Here is a 27,333-nt window from a genome sequence, read left to right on the forward strand (position 1 = left end):
GGCTACAGATAGGGCAGATTATGGGCCACGATTGTGCGTCGTATGTGGTCAATTGGCACCCATCTTCCACAAGCAAACAATTATTGTCATACACGTGTTTCACCATGTGACATGGAGCTGTATATTTGCCATTAGAATGCGACATAACTTGGCGTATCTAATGTGACCTACTTTTTAAAGTGCGATTGTTACGCAAGAAAGAGAGGGGGGAGGGGGGAGAGACAGATAAATTGGGATATAAACACTACCTTAGTGTATTAGGGTTTGCATGCAAACGCATTAAATACAAATGAAAAATCAATACGAGTTCTGTTACCCGTCCCCCTTCCCATAAAATAACCAGGAGATAATATATTTAGAGTATGTAGGCCTCATTCTTCCATTCTCATTCTAGTCTATCTGTTAATTTATCTGTAAATCTCCCGATTACCCCGCTGTAGTTATAGCCCCCTTTCTTCATGATAGTTAATAAACCAATACAGATCTACATCAAACAAGCACGTGGGTAAAGGTCAAAATTGGGCCAGTTTGGATAGCGGAAGCCCCTACAGACAGATTTAGCTGAGCAGTTAAAATATCGGCCGTATCTGGACTCGACTGCTGGATTGTACAACGAAAGGTTTCTGACATTATCCATTCTCTTGCTTGGAAAAAAACAACGTTTACCATAAAAGTTTAACAGAATGTACAGATGCACAGAGGTACAATTTGATGCAAGTTCATCACTTCGTTATTAATAGGCCTAAGTGGATTTTGACAGGCAGTATTTAGGCATTTGTTACCGCAGTAACAAACAGAGGGATGTCACTTGATGACAAGGAACCTCTTGTGAGGGAGCCAACTTCCTCTGACTTCGATTCACAAGACACGGCACCGGACATAATACAACCAGGGATCACTTCCATTAATACGGAAGTGGCCAACCAACACTCATACAATTCGAAAGATGGCAGCACCGAGTACAATGGTGTGGTTTACAAGAGGCGCTGGTACATACTTATCATGTTTTGTCTACTAACTTTCACACAGGGCGGCATATGGAACACTTGGGGCCCCGTGACCACAAGTGCAAAATATGCATTCGGCTGGAATGATGGCGATATTGACCTGTTGTCAAACTGGGGGCCTATAACTTTTGTTTTGTCCACGTTTATATTCACATGGCTCATGGACGTAAAAGGTAGATAATATTTTAGTTTTTTCGTTGTTCGGGACAGAAATAAAGCTACACCCACACACATACAAACAAAAAGAAATCAATTGAAAGTGCTAGCTTTAAATGCCATATGCGTAATTTGGTTGATTAGCAACATTTTAAATGGTTGCCGTCCTTTTTTCCTTTCCTTAATTTTTTCCTTCAAAATAGCATACTAGTTTAGGCCTATTTGAGTAAAATCATATACAAACCAGAGCATTTTGATAAAGTCTACCATAAATCTTATAAAACAATAAAACAGAAGCATACAGATATGGAAGGAAGAAAGAGCTATATATTTCTCCAACATATTATTTTTATGAAGATTTTAACATGGGTAAGTACCCATTTTACACTTATAGGTTTGAGATGGGCGTGTGTTATAACCATGGCCTTGGTTGCGGTAGGGTCTGCCCTCAGATGTATAACCACGGAACCAGTCGCGGCCACTTGGTAAGTCCGGTGAATGCTGGTGACCACTTACACCCCATTTCCATAGATTTTTAGATCGATCTATCCCTGTGGGGAGTCTCACTAGATTACTGTCAGCTTGGCCGGCTTAAGCGTCTGTCCCGCCTACTAAAAGCTCTAAGGAGGTAATTAACTATGGTGTCCGCTCGGCTGACTGCAATTTAGCCTGAACCCCCAGGGAGTTAGGTCGATCTAAAACTTAATCTTTAGATCGATCTAAATCTCTGGGAAAGCACCCTTAATCGCACCGCTTCACCTAAACGTGCTTCAAAGGCTCTTGCATTGAATTTTGTGGTAAAGGCAAGGAGAAGATATTGTTGAACAGGTGAATGATATATACTACAGATGATAAAACAAATGTAAAATTAACAATTTATGATTAAAAGATATGAAACGTCATAATTTAACTTTTCTGAACATTGACCATCTCAATGGATAACATTTTACGTTGCCAGCTAGGTCTCAATATCAACAACTATACGACAAAATATTACATACTCACGTTACGTTTATGCCTAAAGAAGATCCAATTTAAAAATATTTCAACTATTTGGGATGTGAACAATACACTGTTTTCATATTTAAATACATTAATAGGCTCATTCACGCAGGACAGCTCCTAAATGGAATTGGGGGTCCAGTTGCCATGGCAGCGGGACCGTTGTTGTCTAACGCCTGGTTTCCGGTGGCGCACAGAACATCTGTCACCGCCTGCACAGCTACAGCAAATGTCCTGGGGATAGCCGTCACTTTTATTATAGGTGTGTGTATTACTTGTGTGATTAAGTACTGTGAGACATAGAAGGGCTTAAGACCAAGATTGGTCTTAGCAGGCATTTTGAGGGTGCAGTGCATCATGTCTGCATCTGCAAAAGAAGGAAGATTTATTTGAAAACGTTCTTGTCATCTGTTGACATTGGCATGAGTCCGTATTTACTAATTTTCCTTCTGTAACAAAGTTCTTTCATATTTTTCTTTTTAACATCGGTGCATCATAACTGTTGATAGATCTCTTCAGGATTTGATGAACCTTTTTTCAGGGCCGCTTATGATTCGAGCTCCCCCTTCGTCAGAAAACTGCACTCTTTCTTCGATCAACTGTTCTTGCTTCGCTAATTCTTCATGGTAAGTACAAATTAGACGAGCGACAAATACAATGTAGCTCCTCATGCTGTCATATCCTCTTAACACGTATGTCAGCGTTTTAATACAACTACCATTTGCTGTGCGTCGTATATAAATCTAATTATTTAATATTTCGCTTCCAGCGAGCCTTCTAAAGCTGACGTGGCTTCGGATATTCTTTTGTTGATGTATATAGGTTTGTATATTTTTGGATCAGCTTTTGTTTCTTACTTGTAATACGTTACATAGGTATCATGTTTCCTAACACACTTAACTTCATACCATACCGCGCATTCTTTTCTATTTTTATTATCCTGTTCTGTTTGGCATATGCGTATTTGCGATTACAGATCATCTTAATGTTATAATATGACTAGAAAAGCACTCAAATAGCGCAGACCTCCTGCACGCAGCTCAATTCTAATTATTTAATTAATGGATCGCCACCAAAATCTAAATTAACCCATTTCTGACCTATTTTGAATTTTTACCAAAATCCGTCCTTAACGTTTTGAGTTAGACCGTTAACTAGAAGATTAACAAAGGCAAAAACATAACTGCCAAGGTGGAGGTACCAAACGTCTCATCTATAATTTGCTTGTCATTTCCAGAAGCGGGGTGGAGCATCGCTATCTTTCTCCTGATGGTCGTGTACTTTCCGTCCAAACCGCCAACTCCACCGACGGCCTCGGCGTCCACTATTAGGGTTGACCACAATGCTGGACTCGTCGCTTTACTGAAGTGGGCACTTGATATTATCTTTACTTGCATATTTCAAAATGTGAAGAAGCATTAAACCCTGTTTATGTTCTAGTAATATTTTAACCCAACTCTCTATTACGGTAATACATACCGATATTGAAAGTCAGTGTAAAATATTTGTATGTACTAAAATCTCTTTTATTGAATTATTTGTCTGATGTTATAATTTTTTTAAAATTATTCTAGTCACTATTTCACCCAATGTCCCAAAGCAAAGAAAGGGGAACAAATATGATAGGAATAGTCTCCCCTGGCGTTATTGTTCATCACTACACATGCTGTAAAATGAAAATGTCGTTCTAGGAATCACAGAGTGTGGATGGTGGCGGTGCCGTACTCCGTGTGTGGAGTGTACGCTGTGTGGACATCAGTGCTGGGCGTCAACCTGGAGGGCAGGGTGTCCGAGGTAATGGAGAGAGAGAGAGAGAGAGAGAGAGAGAGATATGGCAGTGAGAGAGAGAGAGAGAGAGAGGGCAGTGAGAGTGGGAGAGAGAGAGGGAAGTGAGAGAGAAAGAGAGAGAGAGAGAGAGAGAGAGAGAGAGAGAGGGGGGGGGGGGCAGTGAGAGAGAGGGAGAGAGAGAGAGAGGGGGGGCAGTAAGAGAGAGAGAGAGAGAGAGAGAAAGAGAGAGTGGGTATACGTGTGTGAAAAAGCCGAGTCTGAGGCAAGAGAACGTTCCCAGCTGCAACAAGATTAACAATGGATATTGAAATGGCATTTCTGTCATTTTATGTAGGTTGAAGCTGGGTGGCTCGGGTTCTGGGCCTCTGTAGCGGGGATGATCGCAGCACTGATTTTAGCAAGGTGAGATACATTAAGTTTTATAAGTCATTTAGTTTTTAAGTTTTGAAAGTCAGTAAGTTTAATACTGCCATATTTCACCACATTAGGATGGAATTTTTTATCCGTAGTTGTGATTTCTGGAAAGTGTATTTTTTAATCGCACCTTATCTGCCTATTGAATACAAAAGCCAGATCGTAAAGTGTGGAAAAAATGTCAACAAGACAGCGTGTTATATGGGAATATATACTTTCTTGTTATGGGTGAATGAAAGATTTTCACCTGTGGGTGCGCATCCTCATCGCAAAACACGAGCTTGATCTTTAATGTTAACTTGTAAAAAAAGTCGTGACATTATCGGGGAATTGTAGCATTAACAGTGACAGTAGAAGTTGATGATGTGACAGTTGTGACGTTATTCACAGTCGTCCCTTGATCGGTGCACCGCATTGCCACATTATATGTTGTAATTCTCCATGCATCAGTAGCACAGGCATGCCACTGTCTTTTACCCTACACAATCAAATTGTTCCCTCGTTTCTTTCACTGCATAGATTTGCCGACATCTTTGCTGGTCACCTAAAGAAGCTGTTATTACTTCTGCTCCTTGGCGCTATTGGGTCGTTTGTCTGGTTTGCCGTCCTTGTGGCTGGACTTGTACCCAGCGATTCACCAGGATGGACAGGTACGTTATTTTTATTTATTTAGTTAGTTATTTACATTCCATATTAATGATAATAGAAATAAAAACCCTCTAACACATACATGTATCATGAACTAATGACTTTAAAGGAATTTATTAAATTTTTGTCTCTTTGTTTATTTATTCTTTCTTTGATATACAAATAAGTATTCATTTGCTTGATGGATTATTCATTATACATTAAGTGACCAGTACGATATTTTGTTACGTATTTTGATGCTTGTGCCACATAACACAAAAGTTCCTTTCCCATGTTATATAATATTTATATTAGTGATGCTGTACACGTCGTATATCCTCGGCGGAATTTTTGAAACTGGATCCACAGCGTTCTTCTACGAGATAGCGTGTGAGGCCAGCTTCCCCACCGCCGAAGGGGTGACCACGGGCTTTCTGACATTCCTGAACAACGTGTGCGGCTTAGTTTTCCTTTTTATATTCATGATTCCTGATGTTGGTAAGTACGAAAAACTTAGTCTCTCTCTCTCTCTCTTTAACGTTTAAATTTTTAATTTACTGTCGCCTGTTATAACAAAGTTAGTATATAATACTGCACCAGCGGCACTGAACACTCCGAGTGGCATACTTTTTATTAACAGCGCCAGATACTAAGCTATGGATTAAGGCTATTGAGATTTATTACTAAGAGAATTTCGTCGTCGCTGATCATGACTAATGAATACCAAAAAAAAAACAAATAGTGCACCAACCAATTCATGCAAGTGAAAATATGGGCAAAAATATTTAATGATATTTTAAAATCTGCGACTATTATGCTCTCTCTCTCTCTCTCTCTCTCTCTCTCTCTCTCTCTCTCTCTCTCTCTCTCTCTCTCTCTCTCTCTCTCTCTCTCTCTCTCTCTCTCTCTCTCTCTCTGTGTGTTTGTGTTGTTTATCTATTTTTGTTTTGTTTGTTTTTTCAGACAAAAAGTTCATGAACTGGGTGCTCATCGGCTCCACAACCGCAGTGGTCCCTGTAGTTATATTATACAAAGAAAGGTACACACGGCTTGACCTAGATACGCAGATTGAGCACAAAGGATGACGTCATAGGTATCCATGACGTCACATTGATTTCAATTCACTACCTCCATGCGTTTATATAAATATGGATTGTGTAGATATTGATCAGTCTTCCGATGATCGACGTATGCGTAAGATAGAAATGATAACATCACCTGATCTTTTAATGACTCCATTAAAAATTTGATAAGGATGTAATCATGACGCTCATGATTTGACGTAATACTCAGGAAATATTCGCTGATGACGTGCCAAATGTACCAGTGATCGCTGTGTGTGATAAGATAATGCTTCACCTATCAAAATTTTCATTGTTGTTTTGTTAACGTACCAGGCGTATCCACTGGCATATTCAGATTTTACTAATGGGGAGGCGGACACAATAACTGAAAAAATCAAGCTTCGTTCTGCAAATATGTCACTGTAGACGAGAATTGTATCACATGATGTTGGGCAAAGGGATTGAATGGCTTTTCTGTATCGTTGGTTATTTATTTATTTATTTATTTATTTATTTATTTTGGGAGTGATGAAGGGGAACCTTCAAAGCTGCTGTAGGTGATACCCTCTCTCCCTTCTCCGATCCTCCTTTTGTGTCGTAACTGCAGTACTTATTCTTGCTGCCCAATGCTGTAGCTGGATTACAGTGCCAAGGGCGGACGACAGTACCGAAGGCAGTGCCAAGGGTAATTACATAAACACGCGCAAAGCACGCGGCGTCTCTGGTCGTTTAATCAAAGTGTGATTTATGGTGAATATGTAACCACCGTATTTTGAGTAAACTTATCGAACAAAGATTGCTACTACTGTTAGAATAAAAAGTGCATGTAAAATCAAGACTTATATATCAGTTTCGTAAATGTAAACATGTATGACCAAGTCCGTGCGGTAATTTCCCACTGCGTGTTGACATGTTTGGTCTTCTGAAAGAGGACACCCTTGTTTAATGCGAAGGGAAACATTTTTTACTCCAAAAATAGCAGCAAACTTGATGACCGGTGTGGATTATATATATCACTATATTGCCGGACTGGTATACAAACAGACAGGAGGCCAGTGAAGTGTAGAAAAGCATCAGATATGGAAGCTGGGGTGAGGTGCTATATACAAATACAGCCATATAGGTTGATTGTGTTGAAATCTCCTCTAACACATTCTACGGAGTTCGAGCCCGTCACCACATAGATTACAGTGTATTTTTCCCACTGGCCTCTTGAAACCTAATTGTTATGTCTTTGTTATGTTACGAATAAAAACGCATTCCTTAATTGGACCATTTGTATTATTTCTTTCCTGTATCTCTTCCTTTTCTTGATTTATTTATGAAGTAATTCCTGCATATGAACAAATGGAGGTATGTCCCCGTGGAAATTTCTTTTTAAATTTCACCCAGGGCAGAGGATGCAGCTCTTTAAGTGTTAATAAACTGTGAAAAAAATATGACAATCTTCAATCTTCTGTTGTATGTCATACGCCGTTAGATAACTCATAATGGCACAGCAATTTAAAAGTCACTTGAGTTAACTGGAGTCTTTAAGTCGACTAATCACAGATTTTTGTTTCCCGTTTTTCCGTTTCTCTCTCGTCGTGCATATATGAAATTAAGCCTTAAGCTACTTATTATCGAGGACGTGACCCTTATCACACCTAGAAAGTCGAGATAATTAGGTTTCATTTTCTAGTTAAGAAGATATAACTGTCTCGCCAGTCGTTTACGCTGTTGTTGTTGCTGTTGTTGTTGTTTTTCAAGAAAATAACCATAACTTAAAAAATACGGGTTTTGATAAAATTTAACAAACAACGTAATGTTTAAATAAAGGGTAGCACATGACGTCATAAGCAGACACTCGACTCGACAGACCAGCAAAAAGAAGCCAAGTGTCCAGAAAAAAAAGGCAACCTTATGGGGAATGGCAAGTTACTCATTAAATCATTAAATGACACAGCCAGCGAAAAGTCATTCAATTATCACAGAAATGATCTTACTTACATATGTGGTCAAGAGAATATTGATGACATTTAAATGGGTGAAGTCACTCATTTTAAATACTCATTTCTTTCACTTCGCCTCTTCAGTGCATGAGCGGCACATATACTAAGTTCGGTAACAAGAAACTGAAATTACGCGTAACAGAGAGGTCGCCCTACATTAAATTCATACAGGTTTCGGGTAGCATGACGTAGGTGGGCCACCTGTACATGTCTACCGGGCCCTGTATCACAGCTACAGAATTCTCGCGTACATGACGCTTTCCAATCTACCCACACTGACAATACATAAACCGCTTGTTCTAATTACAGCGTGTGTTCAAAACATTTCCACGTTTAAACAAAGATAATGATATCATTAAATAATGTGCCAGCGGCTTAATCAACAACAACTTAATCAAAAGCAAGATAAACGAGAAAAACATCAAGGGAAAGGGATTATACCCGCAGTAGATATCCAATCTGCCGTATTTACAAGTCGATCAACTTGATAATCTTAATATATCGGGTAGCTAAAAAACATCACCAGCTTGAAAGTTCAATAACTTCAACATTTTTAAAGATATTGCAATCAAATAAGATATTCTGGGAAAATGATGTGTTTAATAAATGCTAAAAATTTCATGACTCTAACTTTCTTAGTTTTGGTACACTGAAAAAAATGTTAACTCATTCTCGAAATGTAGGTCCATTTGAAAAAAAAAAACAAAAGACAGAAAAGTGAAAAATTAAGTAAAAGATATATTCGCAAATTCTACTTTTTCTAAGTCTCTGGCGGCAGAAATTAATAAATATTTTTTTTCTTTTTATTATCTTCATGCCATGCAAGTATGGGAAAATTTATTTAGTAACGAAGGTTTTAACGAAAGTTTCAAAAATAACAACTCTTTTAGATAATATTTGCAACTTTCAAAAATAGACTGCGCTAAAGCGGTTTTACGAGATGTAGGTTTATTTCACTGGCACATTTTGTCCTCGGCCTCAACTATATTTTTCACAATGTCTGGTAACGAAGGTTTTGCAAATTACTTTCTTTGAGAAAGCAGTTTTGCCGTGTTTCCTGTAAAACATTTAATTGTGTCCTGTCCCCATATCGTCTACCTAATCATGGATGTAACTGAATTTAAAGTTTTAGTAATAGCTATAATATTACAAAAACATCAAACAACTTAAATTGATGGACTGAACCAAAAGATTCAATGGAAAAATGTTCAATTTTAAAAGTAAAAAAAAAGAGACGGAAGCTATTTATTGAGTTATTTAAAATAAAACATTTTAGACGTTTTCTGAGACCTTTGACATCATACTCGCTTCCTGACAAGTTGCAGATTTTCTACTTTAGTAAAAGTAAAATGCTACATCGATTGGCGAGCGTGAGATAGTACTGCGGCCGACAGTCACGAAGGTTTGAAATTTAGTCTCTATGTTTTTTGAGAACAGATAATTCAGTCATTATTATTTTAATTTTTAAGTTGCTAGAATGATGCTAGTAAAGTTCCAAATGGACAAACACTCAATTACATTCAATAAAATTAAAAAAGTTAAATGGACCTTTATATTGAGAATGAGTGGTAAGTCAAAAAACGCTACTACGGGCTATGAGACTTCTGACTAGTGCCAGTGCCTGGTAGTTTTCAGATACTGTAGTACTCGGAACAAAAAAATCTTTCGCCTTATTTTCCCTAAAATGTCTGAGATCAAAAAACGATTAATTCTTTCTTTTGATTCGCCTTTCAATTCGCATTTGAAGCACACATCCACGCACGCTCGCACTGACACACAGGCACATACACAAGGGCAAGCACATTTGCACGCGCACACGCACACTGATAGTCTTACACAACAAAACAGACATGTGTGTTGTGCTGTCTTGTCAGCTTGTCAAAGGGTAGGGCACTGTTATCATTATACATGTAGCTTTTCAGAATTTCAGCTATTGATAAATTGCCCGAGTTAACACCTTGCTTGCTAATGAAGCTGGAAAGCTGATTACTGGAGATTTTCATGGTGATCGATACAGTAGGGAGAAAACACGTCACTCAGGCTTACTAGAGTTAGCCCTCCCCCCCCCTTCCAATTCCCATCGGTTATTTATTTTTATATCATTTTCATGATATCCTTTCACAAAAGAAAATGTTTGTCTCTGTCACCTACTTCAAAAAAAAAAAAAAGAAGAAAGAAATGTAAAATTTGCCCGGTGCGCAAGCGTGCCTGGTTGCGTGTGGAACATGCACTATAAGTAAAGGCCATCTTTTTTTATTAATAACTTATGTTTTTTTTTCCCTTGAACTACTTCTGTGGAAGACTGCACTTGCAAATCGGCGCGTGTGCTGGGGAAAGTGCTTGACAAATGAGGTAAGGATGAATGAATTAAGACAATATTTCGTAAAGTGATGAATTTATGTGGCCAACCTTTTGCGTTTTTTTATGTCAATATAAAAACATATAAAAAAGTGAGTCAGACGAATGTTAAAAAGCACGTAAACCATATCGCTGACAATAGGATTGGAACAAAATTGAAGACCCTTTCCCAAGCTTTTCTATGGGTAATTATTCTAAGACAAGCTCCATTTATAGAAAGATAACTGTCACGTCGTATTCTTTATCCTGTAGAATTAAGCAAGGTAATTATTTTTAAAAAGACAGATAAAGAGCTACGAGATTGTTACATTAAGTTAAAATTGCTATTTGCACTTCTGCTGTCCAAGAGAGGGTCACCGTGCGAACAAAGAAAACGGCATAAAAAGACAAAATGAGCCTGCATTCTTGCCTTTATAATCGGTTTCATATGATAACTCGGAATGATTAAATAGCAGTCGATTGGACAAGATAAACGCACCAAGAAACCGTTATCTAGCAAGCCTATCATCATCAAGTGCTGTGATGATTGAGACCTTTGCTGTTAAACCGTCTTGTAAGTAGTCCTGCGGAAGGATATGCACTGTTTTGTCGTCTGCCAAGCGGAATTAATCAAAGCGCCCCCTGAATGCAACAAATAGGCAGTATCCGCGGATTCTGTTGGGCTCCAATTGTAATGGTTAATTGGTGTCGAGCACGCATTTTGACATACGCTTCTGCGACAAGGGCTCACGGTTTTCTATAAAATAGATCGACGCAGCTTTCGTTTACTGATAAGTTGACGCTGATAGATTTATGAACTGCCTTCGCTTCAGCGGTGAGAACGCGCTCCCTAGGGACACCGAGGGATAGAGTATGCTTTGATCGTCTGCTGAAAAAAAAAACATTAAATACTCTCGAATGTATAACGCTTCTATTTTCGGTGGATTTTTCTCGCCAGGAATTTAAGTTCGTTAAAATTGAAGAGCAACATCCTTCACGGAAACACATTAACTAAACCAAGGACTGCGAAATTCCAAACCGTTTTTAGTTCTGCTTGCAATATTTACACACTCTTACCACCGGACGAATTTCTTAATCTCGCCGAAGCTAGGCAATGACAAAGCACCCACCGTCCTCTTTCAACATAGATGATATTTTAATGCGGTCGCGAGGAGCAGCCCCTCCAAGACCAACGCTAACACCCAGAGACAGAACCGCCGTGGTAGAATCGATGCTGTCGGCGTCGTGTATCCAGTCTTGTATTCGCCGGGACCTGACGGCCGCCTCCCCGATGTTCCCCTACCTATCCGCCCCTGCCTACATGCCGCCGGCGCTGCTACCGACCGTCTACCACAGCCCGGGTTCGGAGTACTCGTATCTTCTCCACGCTCCCGGTAAGTCTGATTATAACCACTAGGCTAGACTTATAAATATGTCATCGTTTTAAGTTTCACTGTCTCGATGACCGACCACACCCCTCTGCCTTTATCTCAGCCACATGCGGCAGTGTTTTAGGGTCTTTTGAGTTTGCCAACAGCACGATATACTCAAGATGCGTAGCTTTGTTGTTGGCCGCGTTATTAACGGTACACTAACACTGCCAGACAACAACAGTAATCGATACTAAAAATCAGTACAATATGCGTTAATGGGTAAAACTGGCAATCCTTCGTGGATAAATCACACTAACACATGACTGTACTGCATGTCATTCATGTTGTCCCAAAACATTGACATTGATACTCAATTAACATTTGGCGCATTGTCTTAAATACAGTGTGAACTAGAATATGCCACATGTATTCCAACCTTGCATTAAAAATATACTTATCAATATAAATTGCCAATAACTCCCAGAGGGGAACCCTTAAGTAGCAGATAAAGCTTAAGGGCACTGAGGTTGATTGTAGGGAACACAAAGCTCAAATTAAAACTGCCTCCTGTGTTTATGAGGAAAGTTCTGGCAGTTTTATACTGCTTACGACTGACGAGCAGTTCAGATTAATTTTACGAAAACGCCGTATTTAATAAGAACAAAACATAGCGCGTTGCCATAAAATGTACAGCTGACTGCTCCATTCTGCAGTCCTCAAATTTAAGACAAAACAATTCAATAATCATGATATCTGATGAAAGGATAAAATATCATACCAATTATCATATTAGTAGATAGAAAATAACATAAACGGCTAAAAGACAGGAGATATTTGTTTATTTTGGATGATAACTTCGGTCAAGGCAAGAAAGTGATCTATTTGAACGACAACAACACGGAGTAGTCAGCTCATGAATAATGAAATATGACACGTGTGCATGAACTGCATGGGACCTGTTTTCCCCAGAGATAGACACAACTAAAATAAATACAAAATCAGATTATATTTTAAAAATAAATGATAAAATGGAAAATAGTACTACGTTTCATAAAAAAAGCAGCCTTACCTGGGAGTATGAATAAATTACAGCATTGAAATGCAAAACATTCCTGCGCACGATTTTCGGTAAGATAATATATCGTAGAAGGTCGGGCGCCATCTTGAATTCCAGCACGAAAGGGTTGAATTTGAAAAATTCGCTTCGCAGACGCTGTGAAGGTAGGAAAAACAACCTCGATAGGTGCATAACCATAGGTACGTGCACATAAATTACATGAGAACCATCTAAGAAGGAATTTGCCAGCCAAAAGGGGGCAAAATATTTTGCATGAAATGTTATTTTTCTCAAGCCAGTCGCTCAAGGGTATTAAAATATGACCAACTAGGAAGATCACACAGTAGTTAAATCAGTTAACAAAAAGGTTGCCAAATTTATGTTAAAAATGCTGTAATTAAACCCCCATGAATCAAGAAAGACAAACAGGTAAGGGTCAGGCACCCGAAAATTTGTTGAAAAGACGAGAAATTCGTAAACATTAATTACAATAAAATGGGCGGAGGGGAAATGTTCACCAACGTGATTATCATTTCGTTGAATGGCCGACATCGGATCTTTTTGACGACAGCAATAACATGGTCAACACACAAGTGTCTAAATTCCACCTGGCTATATTACTGCTGTTATTTTCTAATTTCCTTCAACGTAAGGTCACGCGGCCCATAAACAAAATCAACGAAATGACCAAGAATATACCCATTCTCGAGTTCTCTGTTACACTCAAATATCAGCCTTGCTGCATTTTCTTTGTTTCTATTCACAAGTAATTATAGCCCAAGCGCGAGAAATGTTAACTGAGGAACAAAGAGGCCAAATTGTTCGAAGGACGTTATCCCCTTAGTGTAACAATGGCGGACACTTTCCGCCATCTTTAATCTGCAGACGGGTTGATTGCATTCGAACTGTCTGCGAATCAGAAGGAGAGGCCGTGTATATCAGTCAAGGAGTATTCTCCGGTTGTAGCGTCCTGGTTAAATTATAAATAGGTTGTTCATTTTCCACTCGTTAGCAGTATGTACCTCATAACTATATGCTGCCCTGGACAACTTGAAATGTCACTGCATACAATAGTGAAATTACTCCCTGAAGATTATTGCCTTTGCCTTGCCTTTGAATTTTATGATTAGACAATTCAACAAAAGCTTTATTTCGAGGAAATATATAATAAGATTACTCAGATTAAATAAATGTTTAAAAGTTCTTTATTTAGCACAATTTTGTTCCTAATGTCAGTTAAATACATGCATTATGTGAACGTTAAAATATGGTTTAAATTAATGCTTAAGCAACATTAACAATCTTTACAAAACTTATTTTACAGTACAGTAAAGTGTATGTTATTATCACATAACTTATTTTGAGGCGTCATAAGATTAAATCACAAACACAGTGCAGTTACATATTTTAATTGAATCTGTGTGTGTGTGTGTGTGTGTGTGTGTGTGTGTGTGTGTGTGAGAGAGAGAGAGAGAGAGAGAGAGAGAGAGAGAGAGAACTAAAAGCTTAAAGGCAAAAACCAATAAATATATATATGTGTAAATACAGTAGATTATCATAATTTGCAGAATTTTATGTGTGAGCATGTCTAAGCACACTGAAATGGACATTAACTGCTGTATTTAGGACAATATCCACGCCCACTAATAATGATAATAAACAAACTGCATTCATGTAATCATCAGCGTAGTATATTTTCGCACTTGTGATAAGGATATAATGAATCTTTATTTACGCATCAAAGATAGTATGAGAATTGAAGGTAAACGAGCATTTATAAGTGCTATCTTAACCAAGCGTAATCAGCAACAAAAAGAAATTATTTATAAATCACTCAAACGAGAGACACAAGAGAACTCTCAGGAGCAGACAACTGATTACAATCAAGCCGTCTGCTGAAGGTGTGTTAGCGTCTGACTGAGTGCATTCTTAAATACTGGACATTATGACAAGCTGTGAGACAATCAGGTAGACGGAGATTTTGGGAGAAATGATCGGAGCAGAACATCTTTAATGGCTAGATCTAGATTTAATTAGAGCAGAGGTAAGTTTTCTCGTAAATCGACTTGCTCCTTAGGATGCATTGTTGGTTTATTTTTCATAGGTATGAAAAATCATCCAGTGAGTCGGAGGACTCGAGTTTAGTTCTGTCTCAGCCACTGATTAGTCTAGTCAAGAGGATCAGGTAGCTTTTTACATAGAAGCTATTTTATTATTATTATTATTATTAATCATTGCATCGAAATCTGGTGTGTTTGTTGACAAAGGTGATACACCGTCCCTTGAGTAAATCCAATCAAATAAAAATTGAAGTGGGCGAGAGACAAGCGTTTTGTTAAATCATCAGGGTGACTATGGATGTCTTTGAAAGGACCGTTTTATGTAAACTTTTATTCAAATGTAAGATGAAAGTGATATTTTCGTTATGAGTTTAAGTTACATAAGATAAATGAGAAATATTAAATCTGCACCTTGTGACCGCAAGAAGTGTGTGTGTTAAATATGAATCTTTCAGCCACCGCCACATTGTAATTTTTATTCACTCAGTGGAGTGGTCACATATAGTTATATTATGTGATATCAAAGCAAAATTCTCAATTAAAGTAGAGGACATGCAATTAGTAACCCTACCCTGCGTTTTAAAGGGGAAATTCAATTTGTGGCTATTTTATTCAGTAGACCGCTGTTTGCAGCCTCTCTGCGCATTGTTTGAGTATAAGATTCACGACACTGTACTCCTTGATATTCATATCTAACTATTGCTTCTCTCTCTCTCTCTCTCTCTCTCTCTCTCTCTCTCTCTCTCACACACACACATACACACACACACACACACAATAGACTGCTGATGTTAACACTGTTATATTATTTTCTAGTTATTTTTTTTTTTATTTCGGTGATGAACGAACTAAAAAATTTATGTTCAACAAAAATGCAATGGTGTAATTGTAACCTGGCTTCAATTTTTATTTCCTGAAAGGTTGAAATGAAAATATGAATATATAGGAATGCCAATATTTCAACACACCTTAAGCAAATGAATAAAATATGCAAATTAGCAAATGTATAAAATATATATTAACATATAATGTTATAGCACTTTTGGAAAAAGATTTGCCACGATTCACTTTGTATTAATTATATAAAATTATTTACAATAAATTGCAAATCTTTAAGGTATATTTTTATAAATTTTCACATTTCTATTATTTCTTCTGAGGTCATTAACATACAACTGTACATCTAGCGTCATATCATTATGCATATATCCCTCGATTGAATTGTTAAGAGTTCAAAATAAGCATTGATTCTCATTAATAAGATTCTTTTAATTCAACGTGAATCATTCCCCGCCTTGGCTGTGTGTGCAATAAATGGAAACACTCGCATACAATATTACATGTCATGACAAAATAATGACGGACAATGACATAAAATGCACGTAATGACTTAAATGTCTGTGATAATCCGTAGTCTAATTGAGGCTAAAGGGGATTTGTTGAAATGATTTAAATGCTGACAACTTTTGCCCGGCATTTTAACGTGTCTATAAAAGAAAAATAAAGCAGTCGTTGGGGTTTTTGCACTAATTCAAGCCAAAAATTGAAATTGTTCAACAATTTCCACATCAAATTTGTTAGAATTAAATAATATGATGAAGTATGGTTGGAAAATAGTGATCAGGTAAAAAGTTTGCTTTAAATTTGCAGAATAGCATAGGATTTCGGTTAAACGCATCGAAATCTGGAAAACGCTTTAAAGTATATTTTGCATAAATTGAAGGCTGATTTCCAGGAATAAAAGTAATTTTATTTTATTTTATTTTATTTTATTTTATTTTATTTTATTTACTTTTGTCTCTTTAAAGATAGACAATTTGTTACATTTGAACGAATTTAACACTGCAATTGAACATATGCAAAAACGAGCATTTATGAAAAATCATTGTTTGAAATATAAATAGAAGACCGTTCAATTGGAAATCCGTCTGTGGATTAAAGAAGAAAATCTATTTCTTACTAAGCCAGTAATACTAGTTTTTCAAGAGCACTTTATATGACTACCGTACCCGACGAAATAAATGTAGTCATAGCAGGGCACTTTAATGCAAACAGTGCCACAAATAGACTGTAAACTTTAAGGCAAAGGAGCCTGTCGAACCAACGGATTTAAATATGGGCTTTACATTTTTGGTTCACATCGACTTTATGCATGTATTTGTAGATTTGTAGACCAAATAAAGATACATACATGTACAAACGTACAAATTATTACCTACTTTGATATAGCTAAATATTTTAAATTTAATTTTCTTTTAATCCAGATATTTAAGTTTCGTAGTGCAAGTTTCGAAAGTGCGAAAACTTATTTACAGTAAGGGGTTAAAACTGATCTGATATCTGCGTTTTAGTATGGCCCAAGACCTGAGAGACATTCATAGTGGATTGCCCACAATAGGCTTTCTGGTTATTGCTGGCTTATTGTGATTGAAATCGAAAAGTAAAGATAAAAACATATTATGAGTTTGCAATAGTTTTGCAAAATATTTCATAAAGCCACTCGAAACTTTCTTACATAAAATTGACATAGACAAGTCTGAAGTATTATAAGAATTTTACAAAGAGAAGATAAATATTCTACACCTGTTCAGTATTAGATATGCATAAGTCCTAGATTATGAAAGCCTCAAAATTTTTCTTTATGTCTTTTAAAATGTGAAATAAATGTGAAATAATCCTAAAATATGTAATTGTTAATGGGTATCTCCAAAGACGAATAATAAGGATCGAGTAATTGCGATATATTATGTGCAAAGGCCGAAAATCTGGCATGGAGCTGATGTAAGAACAACATAATTTCTAGATCCACAACGCCACGCGCTAGAGTAAGAATGTGTGACGCGTTGCTTCCTTATTCGACAACAATTATGTCCTCTGCTTTCGTTATCCTCAACTCATAAGGCGCTCGTTAGGCGCATATTAAATCAAAAAGGTTCAATTATAGATCGATTTAGTTTTTCAAATATTCTGTCAGCGGAATATAGTTATGCAAGTTTGTTGGTAACAGGGTGATTGACGGCAATCAATTACACATCCTACGTTATTGCCCGGCCAGTGCATTGTGGAGTTATTGGGTTCAGAATGGCCAGTGGTCGATAAGTTATGCTTTGCAATGGACTTCTGTGTTTTGAGATATAGGCATTAACTATAGAGAATGAAACTTAACTTGCAACATAACTACATATTGTAGAGAATGTAAAGAAAAGTATTTGCAATATTAGTTTGAGACTATACATAGACTCGTATAGAAGTTTTAAAAGTTCTCCAAATTTTGTAATATAATTTTTAAAACTATATTAAGATTCATATACAAGTTGTAAAATTTTTTACTTCATTTAAGTGGTTGATTCTAAGCTTGTGTTTTGAGAAACTAAGAATACCGAGAGATTTAGAAAAATTCATCTGCACGTGAATATTGAATTCGAAAACGCAAAAGACTATTTTACGACAATTTGAGAATATGTTTACCTAAAATTACTTTATAGTAAAATTTATAGATAATTTTAATTAAAGTGAAATTTGAATTCGCGTGAAAGAGGTACCTTTATAGTACCTTTAATTTAAGTGAAAGTTGAATTAGCATGAGAGATGGATTTTAAGACAGAGGTACAACATGGACAGTAGGCGTATTTTAAAGTTAATCCTAAAATAACGCGTTTAGCAGTGGAAAGTATAGCAACACGTTTAGCAATGAACTACACAAAAATATCATAGAAAGGTACATTTAAGATTTTTATGTGAACACAATAATGTATTTTAGATTTTCACTGAGAGTTTCCCCAACTTATAACGCAGAATTTTTTCGTTTCAGCTTGTTAGCAGTAGCAGTAGCAGTAGTAGTAGAAGTAGTAGTAGTAGAAGCAGAAGTAAGATAAAGTAACTCGAAGGTCAAATCAGATATTTGGCCTGTACCATATGATTTTTTCTTTCTTTATTCGAATTGTTGCGTAAACAAGTAGGTATTCAAGCCTTAATTTACTTTTGATTACATTGCAGACTAAAGTTTCCTTTACAATTGGAATCCGCCTGTATCTGTGACCTTCTTGCATTTTGCAATATGCCATGTAACATGTACTTTTACATTAAAATTATGATATAATTCATTTCTAATTAACGTGTTTTATCATTTTCATATATGTAGATGGTCTGGCAGTTTGTCCTGGTTGATGCATAAATTTAAGAATCCAGTGGGAATCATAGCTTTCGACAACAATACAAATTACGAAAGTTAGAGGAGCACCGTAAGGTTGTACCAGTAGCTGCCGTTTACTTTGTATGTTACCGCTTTCACTTTCTGAAAGGCAAGAACTATGGCATGCTCATTTAAGTCTAACATGACAGATATTTGTAACAGAAAAAAATTAACATCTCTCGTATCATGGAAGTGTTTTTCTACAATTCTGAATAATAATAAAATATTCCAAATAAGATTAGGGATGATGAAACAGGACATAACCAATCCATCTGTTTGTTCGTTTGCCCATTATCAACAGCAAGTTATTCAGAAGATTCCCCCTTTTTAAAATGTTGGTAATACATTACGCAATGACATCAGTACGGTTCAAACCAACCAATCTACAATTGGAAGAAAATTCTGTTTTCCTACTTGTAGCAAGTCAAGTGTAATAGGAGACCCACAATTTCATTATGAGCGCCGGGCACTATTATGCCCTCGTAAGGAAAAAAGAATTACTCATATTGACATTTTACTACTATCGTAATACTGCTGGCGTTGTGCCTTCGGTCATTTTGCCAACACAGCCGATATTTATTAAAGAGGTAATCGCGGTTCTCTGGGCTTACATAATCCTGTGCCCACCCATCTCTTAGTTTACTTTGTCGCTTTTAATAAACCCAAGATATAGATCATCGTGTTATCGTTGAGGGAAAGAACTTGCCTCCTGAATGAATTGGCTGCTGATGCAGATCAAAGTTGGTCAAGATTTGATCTATAGCCAGGGGCGGTAATGTGGACCGAAAGTATCCTTAAATGAAGTGTGTCCTAAAAAGGGCATATGCTGTTGCTAAGTGACCTGAATCTGGCTTCAAGCTTCCAAGCTTCTACTTTCACTTCTTTTTGCCCCGAACCTGTCCATGCTAATTGCCCTCTCTTAAAATATTACTTTGGCCATAATTTGTTATTCTAAATATAAAGTTCTTCAAAATTAATAGTAAATTTGTTCGTTGATAACATATGAATTGAAATATAAATACATATGTACCCCCTCCCTTTTTTTTTTTTTTTAGGACAAATGCAAAACAGAGATACTTAGATACTGTGCAGGACATTACAAAAGTATGTTAAGAATAATAATAATACAAAAGGTATTGATAGAGCTTTTGTGTTAAACACATGCATGTTAAACACCACCATTAATAACTCAGATGATTAATTAAGGCATGTTTGGCAGATGGGAATATTTTATTCTTTGTAAGTTTTAAGTCAAAGAAACATTAAATAGAAGTAACGAAGCGCTGATGGGTGGTTTTAGTCCAAAATTGATATATATATATATATATATATATATATATATATATATATATATATATATATATATATATATATATATTCATTTTGTATATAGAAGGCGAGCACATGGGAACTAAACAAAAAATAACCCATTTTCAACAAATATGCTTTGAAATGGGGGTGCCCCTATCACAATGCATTTTGCATATTATTTGTTTCCCAAGTGGAAAATAATTTAGAATATTCTCTTACTCCCAAATCGACTGTGTTGTCAAGTTCAATTTTAAAAAGGGGGGGGGCATGGTCTAATTGTGTCCAAGTGGTCCAATTGTATGTATTCATTGAAGATGTTCTGCTCGTGCCTTGTTGGCATTACTGAAACAGACCTAGGTAAATGTTTGCACATATATCTAAATACATGAAACATATCTAAATTGTATAAAAAGGAATGTCGTTTCAAGAGACAATTTAACCCTAAAAGCATGTTGTTATACTCCAAACCCTCAAAGAAAACAGGTTCATTGTCTCAAGAAACGTTTTCTTTTTTACCATCAAGAGACGATAAAATCTTCAGTAGTTTCTAGTATGCCATATATTTCGGTTCTTTAATTCAATAAGAAGTTCAACTTCAACGATCGCAACCATCCAAATCATGTTAATCTAGCCGAATTATTATAAACTGCCTTCTATAAAAGTCTTAAAGTTGGGTTTGGAGTCTGGAACCCCGGACCTGGGAACAAATATCACACGGAGAGACATTCCTATTTCAAATAAACGTCCAACAGTTGCTATTCAGATTCGTTCCCTGCATACAAACACAAATGAAACTTATTATGACGTTTTCACATGGGCTTGTCAAAGAGAAATTCTCAAGTTTCTTTAATCCGAAAACTGTCTTTACTCAACTGGATTGAAAACATCATGCAATTGTATGTGGGTAAATAAGGGGTTATTTACCGCTACATTACCTCAGGCGAAAGTTAGGGGGTTGTTGTTTGTATAAGAACAGATCTTAAATTGTGACCACACGGCCATTTTCCACTCTGGTACTTCATTACCGAGTTATGATACACTCACAGTTTTTAAAGGATAGCAATTTGGAGGCAAAGGTGCTTGTATTTTTGGGTTTTTTATTTTAAGTATTTCGCGTTTGCTGGTTTATGGCTTCAAATTGTTCAATTTCAGTTCTAAAACAGTACCTGTCGCGTGCAGGAACAGGTACTGTTCTTGTTAACGACATACCGCTCCGTTTTCATTATATTGATATGTTCTTTGGTGATGTAACATTCCGTTTTTACAATACAAGGTTAAATCAAAGGATTAAATGACCCTTTGACTCTGGAAACCATTGTGCCTTTATGGCAAAGGTGTGAAAAGTTCCACAGTAAATCATTAAACGAGTCGAGCAGACCAAATAAGCGGCATGTTTTATCAATTACTGCGGCACTGCCACCCGTGTGTCGCCCCGGGCTGTTTTTTCGTACCGTTTGAATACAGGCACTATGCAGTTCCATATTCCAGTGCTGAAAATTGTGCTGAGAAACCCCAAACTATGTTTGCCGTGGCATAGGATCTAAGCATCTGGGGTCCAATCAAACAAAAAAGGTGTCAAGCGATTATGTGCTTAAAGAAGATGCAGGTTTATAAACTTTATGGGTGACCAAGTCCATTTGGATGCGAATGAAACACTAAACGACTGTACCTATACAGTCGTAATAATATATTCACCTTGAGAATTGAAATTTATGCATACATTTTGGAAGTGTTAAGACATTTGAAAGCGTTGCTATTTTTTCGCAAACAAGGTGCAATCCAATCCCAACTAACGACATGACCTGTTACTCACGAAACATTTATTTAAGTGGCGATATCCAATTACAAACAATATCTTTTCTAAAATACTGTTATCACATTATAAATGTTCAGTTTAACATGGTTTGGGGGTATCTTTAATTAACAAAGGTGCAAATTCCTTTGCCTCTTTTAAGTGAGAAAATGGCTACATAAAGTCAAAAGCGACACTTTTGATTTCAACTTTTAATACACTTTTATATATTTATATTGGGATCCAATTGTATGAAATAGCAAACCGTCTTACTGGCGGTCTGAAATTGTTGAAAACAGTTGCTTTATGCATTTTGTACAAAACAACATACAGTTACAAATATGAATGCTTTCTTTCTTGGTAAACCTTATCACAAAATTGGTGTGCCACAAATAATAAGTTGAATGAAAAATATGTTACATTCATATTCTTCTGCGTCTTGTTTTTAAGCTGGGTAAATTAGCAGTTTTTGAAAAATCTTGATTTGCAATGTAAGATTTCAATATGATTCTTCCATTTTTTATCAAAATTATTGATTTGTTGTACTTGAATTTTGCATCACTTTGTTGTGATTTGTGATAAACCATTTGATAAACCATCTGATTAGATATTATATGTATTTCAAAAAGTGTAGTGCATGCAGCATTGGTTCTTTGCAGGGTTTGCAGAGCCCATATAATTCACTAACATAAGATCATAGCAACCAAGCTAGTAACTAATAAGAACTAAGATAATAAATAAGTTTGTTTTATAGATGCCATGCAAAATGCAGTAGCACATGTAATTTGCTGTGTTGAACTTTCAAAATGTGTTATATTAAATATCAGTATTATAACCGGATATATTAGTGTTATTATATCTGGTGTTTTATAGGACTCCCCTTGCCAAGCTTGCACAGAACCGAGAGTCATATTCGCCATTGCCGTCGTCGGAAAGCGAGAACCGTCTTCAGTGATGAGCAACTGAGTGGACTGGAAAAACGTTTTGAAAATCAGAAATACCTCTCTACGCCAGAGAGAATAGAACTTGCCACACAGCTGAACCTTTCAGAAACGCAGGTACTAATGACCATTTATCAGAACATAATTCAGTCCAGTAATAGTCAGATGGAGCAAAGATATCTGGTTGTCTGATTTTAATTAATTTTTGAGGAAATTGTACTTAAATTATCATGAATGCCATAAATTGGTTAAAGTTATCTATTATCATTTCACATTTAAGGTGAAAACGTGGTTTCAAAATCGACGCATGAAGCAGAAGAAAGTCCTCCGAGCCGAAAAACTTACAGGGATAACCGGTGGAGTTCGCTCCCGTTCCCCAGAGGAAAATGACACCCCCTTCAGTCGAGAGTCCACTAACGCCGACTCCGGGAGCGACACCTCTTCAAACGCCTTTGAGGACTTGGAGGAAGAGAGAGCGACGCTGGACGTATGTAACGAATGATTCAAAAGCACGATTCAAATGATTCAAAAGCAAATTGCTTGATGATGCCCTGGTGCCCTTCCTGTTATTCGTGTCGTTTGAATACCTGTGCATGTATGGTGATAAACTGAGATAACAAGCACTTCTTGGTGATTGGTCATCATAGATAGAGGTTCATATCACTATCCATTGTTGGTGAGAGTTATTTGCTACAGGTCATAATTTCGGTAGCCACTTAAGAGCGATTTCCCGCTACGAAATTGGGCGTAATCGAAGTGTTCCATGCAAGACCTCGATACATCTGAAGTAGAAGAGTTTTTAAATTGGTATTTCCACAACCAATACCTTTAATAAGGTATCATTACCCGTTAAAAGTTGTGAAGGTTAGAATGTCAAATAAGTATCTTATCCAGATTCGAAGGCACTATAGGCTTAATCAATAACAGATTTTAGACTATAATGGCATTCCAGGGCATGTCGCTTTTATTATCGTTGACGTTAAATTGAATCTAGGGGCTCAAAAGTTATGAAATTATGATTTTTTGGCATCTTCTGTTCGTTAACTTTGAACATAATTTCAAGGTAAACATATTTTGTCCAATCATATATGATATACTATTGTGTTAAATTTTAGTTACACAATTTTTGATGATATAAGTGGCTGAGGCTGTCGCTGACGTCATCCTGTGTGTTAGTTGAGTTTTTTATGTTAGGGGAAACAATTCGAGGCGTAGGGCCTACATGAAGGTAGGAGGTTAAGATAATTATTTTAGGATTCACACGATAGCTGAAGAAAAACAATTGCGAGGGGAAGGAAAATATTTGGTAACGCAAAAAAGAAAACAACCACATCTAATCCAAGCAATTAGAAAAAAAAATGTCCAAAAAGTGATATTTAACATTATATGTTGTATTTAGGTATGCAATTTGAAACATGTCATTATCATAAAGAGTGGCGTAAAGATGAAGCTTTACATTTGAAAGATTTCTTTTAACAAAAGTTTATTTCTATGTAAAAGAACATCTAGTGATTCATATCTCATATGGCCAAGTGACAAATGATCTCTAAAGCAGACGATTTGACTTTCATCATGTCTAAATGAAGGTTATGTGTAGGGACTTTGCATTGGATGAAAATATACTTGAAGATGATGTATCGTTTCGCAGGCCGAACGATAAATATTCGGATTGGTATGTTAATGTTGTATCAATGAATGAATGTTGGCACTCCAGTATATGTACAATTATTGTCTCGAATTAATCCCGTACAGAAATCGATGTTGACATCCAATCTTATAGAACTGTCAGAGTCAGTAGCTTAGACGCTCCGTTACATTTCATACAAATTTAAAACTCGCTCATACACGTGGTGCTAATTAAGTCAAAACGTGTCCAAAACGTCTAGGAAGTCGTCCGTTCGGATACAGCTGTAAGAATGACAGACACCAATATAAGGAACCTAATGCAGTATTTTGACGAACCTACCTTGTTATCATTATATTCAGAGATACTGACCAAGTATGTATCTTTCTGATGTCTTCTTCAAAATAATGAAAAACTTTTACAACAACTTATCTCAGGGCTCTTATTGTTATATTTGTGCGGGTCGTATATATTTTTTAAATTTTATCTTGGATTTAAGAGAATGCACACGTAATTCGATAGCGTAGAATATGTTATACATCTGTGATATGTTTTGTATACACACTCCATAAATAAACGTACAGAATAGTGTTTTGATGCCAAATGTTCATATAGTAATATTAGTCGTTTGACTAGACTAGATGCTGTGCCTGAACAGACGCTTGTCCAGTGGTTTTTATTTCCCAGGTAAGCTAAACTTGGTTTGAAATCATATCGTGATAGCACAATATATTCGGGTTACTTTCAAGGTAGTCTTCCCCAAAAACCAATGGGTAATAAAAGCACTAGAGAGCGCTGAAGTCTGCGAATTTTCATATCAATCACACTCTCCCTTAAAATGGGATACTTGTGGCGTTTCACTTCGTTTGTATCATTATCCATAGTCTAATCAGTGTTATTAATGGGAAACTATACACAATTAAAATTCAATGCGTTATTGAAGGTGTACATGGTTCTATGATGTTTATTTTGTCTCAAATTATGCTTATTTTGTCTCGGGTGTTTCTTTCATTTATGCTGTTTAAATCATCATAATTATCATTATAACCAATCTCAGTAAAGAAGAAATTTTATTTTCGGGATAAATTCAAAAGGCGATGGCAAAAAAATATTATTTGCAGTCAGGTCCAAGAGGACAAGTAATAAGTGCAGAGATAAGATCGGGTACAGCAAGGGTGCAAATCAACACTTTTTTCTCAAGAGGCTAATGGTTATAAGAAATCAATAAGTGAAACTCAAGTTTTCATTTATTTGGAATTATAATGTGAAAAGGACAAAATGAGCGGATTATGTGAGTCTACATTGGCAAGTGATCACTTAATCACTGTTACCAGAGACAAACGAGGAATGATATATGTCGCTTGCGATGATTATAAGATTGTCCTTCAGATTTGTTTCAAGGCACATACGTAAGTGTTATTGGGGTTGGATGAAAACAGATGATTAACGATATATCACCGTATATCATTTGTTCCAAAATACCCCAGACAGCGTAACAAATTTGTCATAATTTGGATCCAAATTTCCAACCAAAAAATAACTTTCTTCATCAATCACTGAAAATTTTAAGATACAGTATGCCACAATCGGCTAACTGATTACGGTAAGTACTAACCGTGAATCCTTTCAGAATTTGAATAGGCTTGTAGGACTTCAGGTGGGCCACAGATGATCTTAATCTTGCTTAAAGATCCAATCTCCCATATGCACGTGGTCATTTACCAGGGGTCAACGGCCTTATTGTCCATGGAGATGTTAAAGCATATTCACGTAAATATATCAATCCGTAACAGCATTTATACTCTGTGGTGAATAAACCAGTGAAAACATGTTCAAACAAAAGAGGATAAATTTCAACATTTTAAACACATTTAAACAAAGTAATAATAGCAGGATGCAAAATTTGATATTTGGGGCAAAGCAAGGCCTATCTACCCTCGAGCTATGTCCTATTTCCATGCACAGATTATCTGAACATCTTGGACCCATTTTGCGCATCTTTTGCTGACTTTGGCACCCTTCAATAATGCTATGACCCAATGGTTTTTGAGGACGACCAACTTGGAGTGAACCTTTACGTGTTACTGCACTTTCATCAAACCAAACATAGGTTGGTGAGGTTATTAGAAATATATGCCGGGCTTTCATCGTCTAGCCTTTTACCGGATAGAGAAGTTTAAGTCACTTCTTTTGTTTTCAGTTTTTCCACATTATTAATACAAGTGGTTTATTATATGGTTTATTAAGATTTACAAAAGTAGGTTTCACAATTAAACTATTGTGAATGTCAGTATTCTAGTTTTTTGCCAAAGAGTTATTTGCGACACAATATTAAATACACCATAGGCCGTCCTTCTTTGCATGGACAGAAGTAGGTATCACATATGTTATTTGTTATATATAGTATGTGAAAGAAACACGATGGTGCAACGCTGTTGATGTTGACGTTTGTTGTATTGATCATCGCCCGTGTTCTTACGGGTTTTGTTGAAGATCAATAAATGTTATAGTCATGAAAGTGGCATTTGTCGTTCATCACAAATTTGAAAAAGTGGGTGGTGTGTGAAAAGCAACAGTTAACTGGGTGGAATGGATAT

At 36.5% G+C, this 27,333-nt stretch overlaps 2 protein-coding genes across 2 annotated transcripts; both read left to right on the forward strand.

Annotated features, from left to right (window-relative positions):
• Positions 1-52: 52 nt before the first annotated feature.
• LOC106161981 (solute carrier family 49 member 4 homolog) lies at positions 53-7,330 on the forward strand. Its single transcript, XM_013539066.2, has 11 exons — positions 53-1,180; positions 1,558-1,648; positions 2,264-2,427; positions 2,707-2,791; positions 2,935-2,987; positions 3,403-3,532; positions 3,857-3,959; positions 4,288-4,355; positions 4,887-5,017; positions 5,310-5,492; positions 5,958-7,330. The coding sequence occupies exons 1-11, from the start codon at positions 802-804 to the stop codon at positions 6,077-6,079; spliced, it is 1,509 nt and encodes a 502-aa protein (XP_013394520.2). The 5' UTR covers positions 53-801; the 3' UTR covers positions 6,080-7,330.
• A 3,708-nt stretch (positions 7,331-11,038) lies between these two features.
• Positions 11,039-27,282, forward strand: LOC106161980 (brain-specific homeobox protein homolog). The gene is made up of 3 exons (XM_013539065.2): positions 11,039-11,780; positions 23,045-23,229; positions 23,393-27,282. Exons 1-3 carry the CDS (start codon positions 11,501-11,503, stop codon positions 23,612-23,614), a joined length of 687 nt encoding a protein of 228 aa, XP_013394519.1. The 5' UTR covers positions 11,039-11,500; the 3' UTR covers positions 23,615-27,282.
• Positions 27,283-27,333: the final 51 nt, after the last annotated feature.

The sequence above is a fragment of the Lingula anatina genome, chromosome 7 (assembly GCF_051362555.1).
Source record: "Lingula anatina isolate TDL-2025a chromosome 7, LinAna3.0, whole genome shotgun sequence".
In the NCBI taxonomy this organism is placed as follows: domain Eukaryota; kingdom Metazoa; phylum Brachiopoda; class Lingulata; order Lingulida; family Lingulidae; genus Lingula; species Lingula anatina.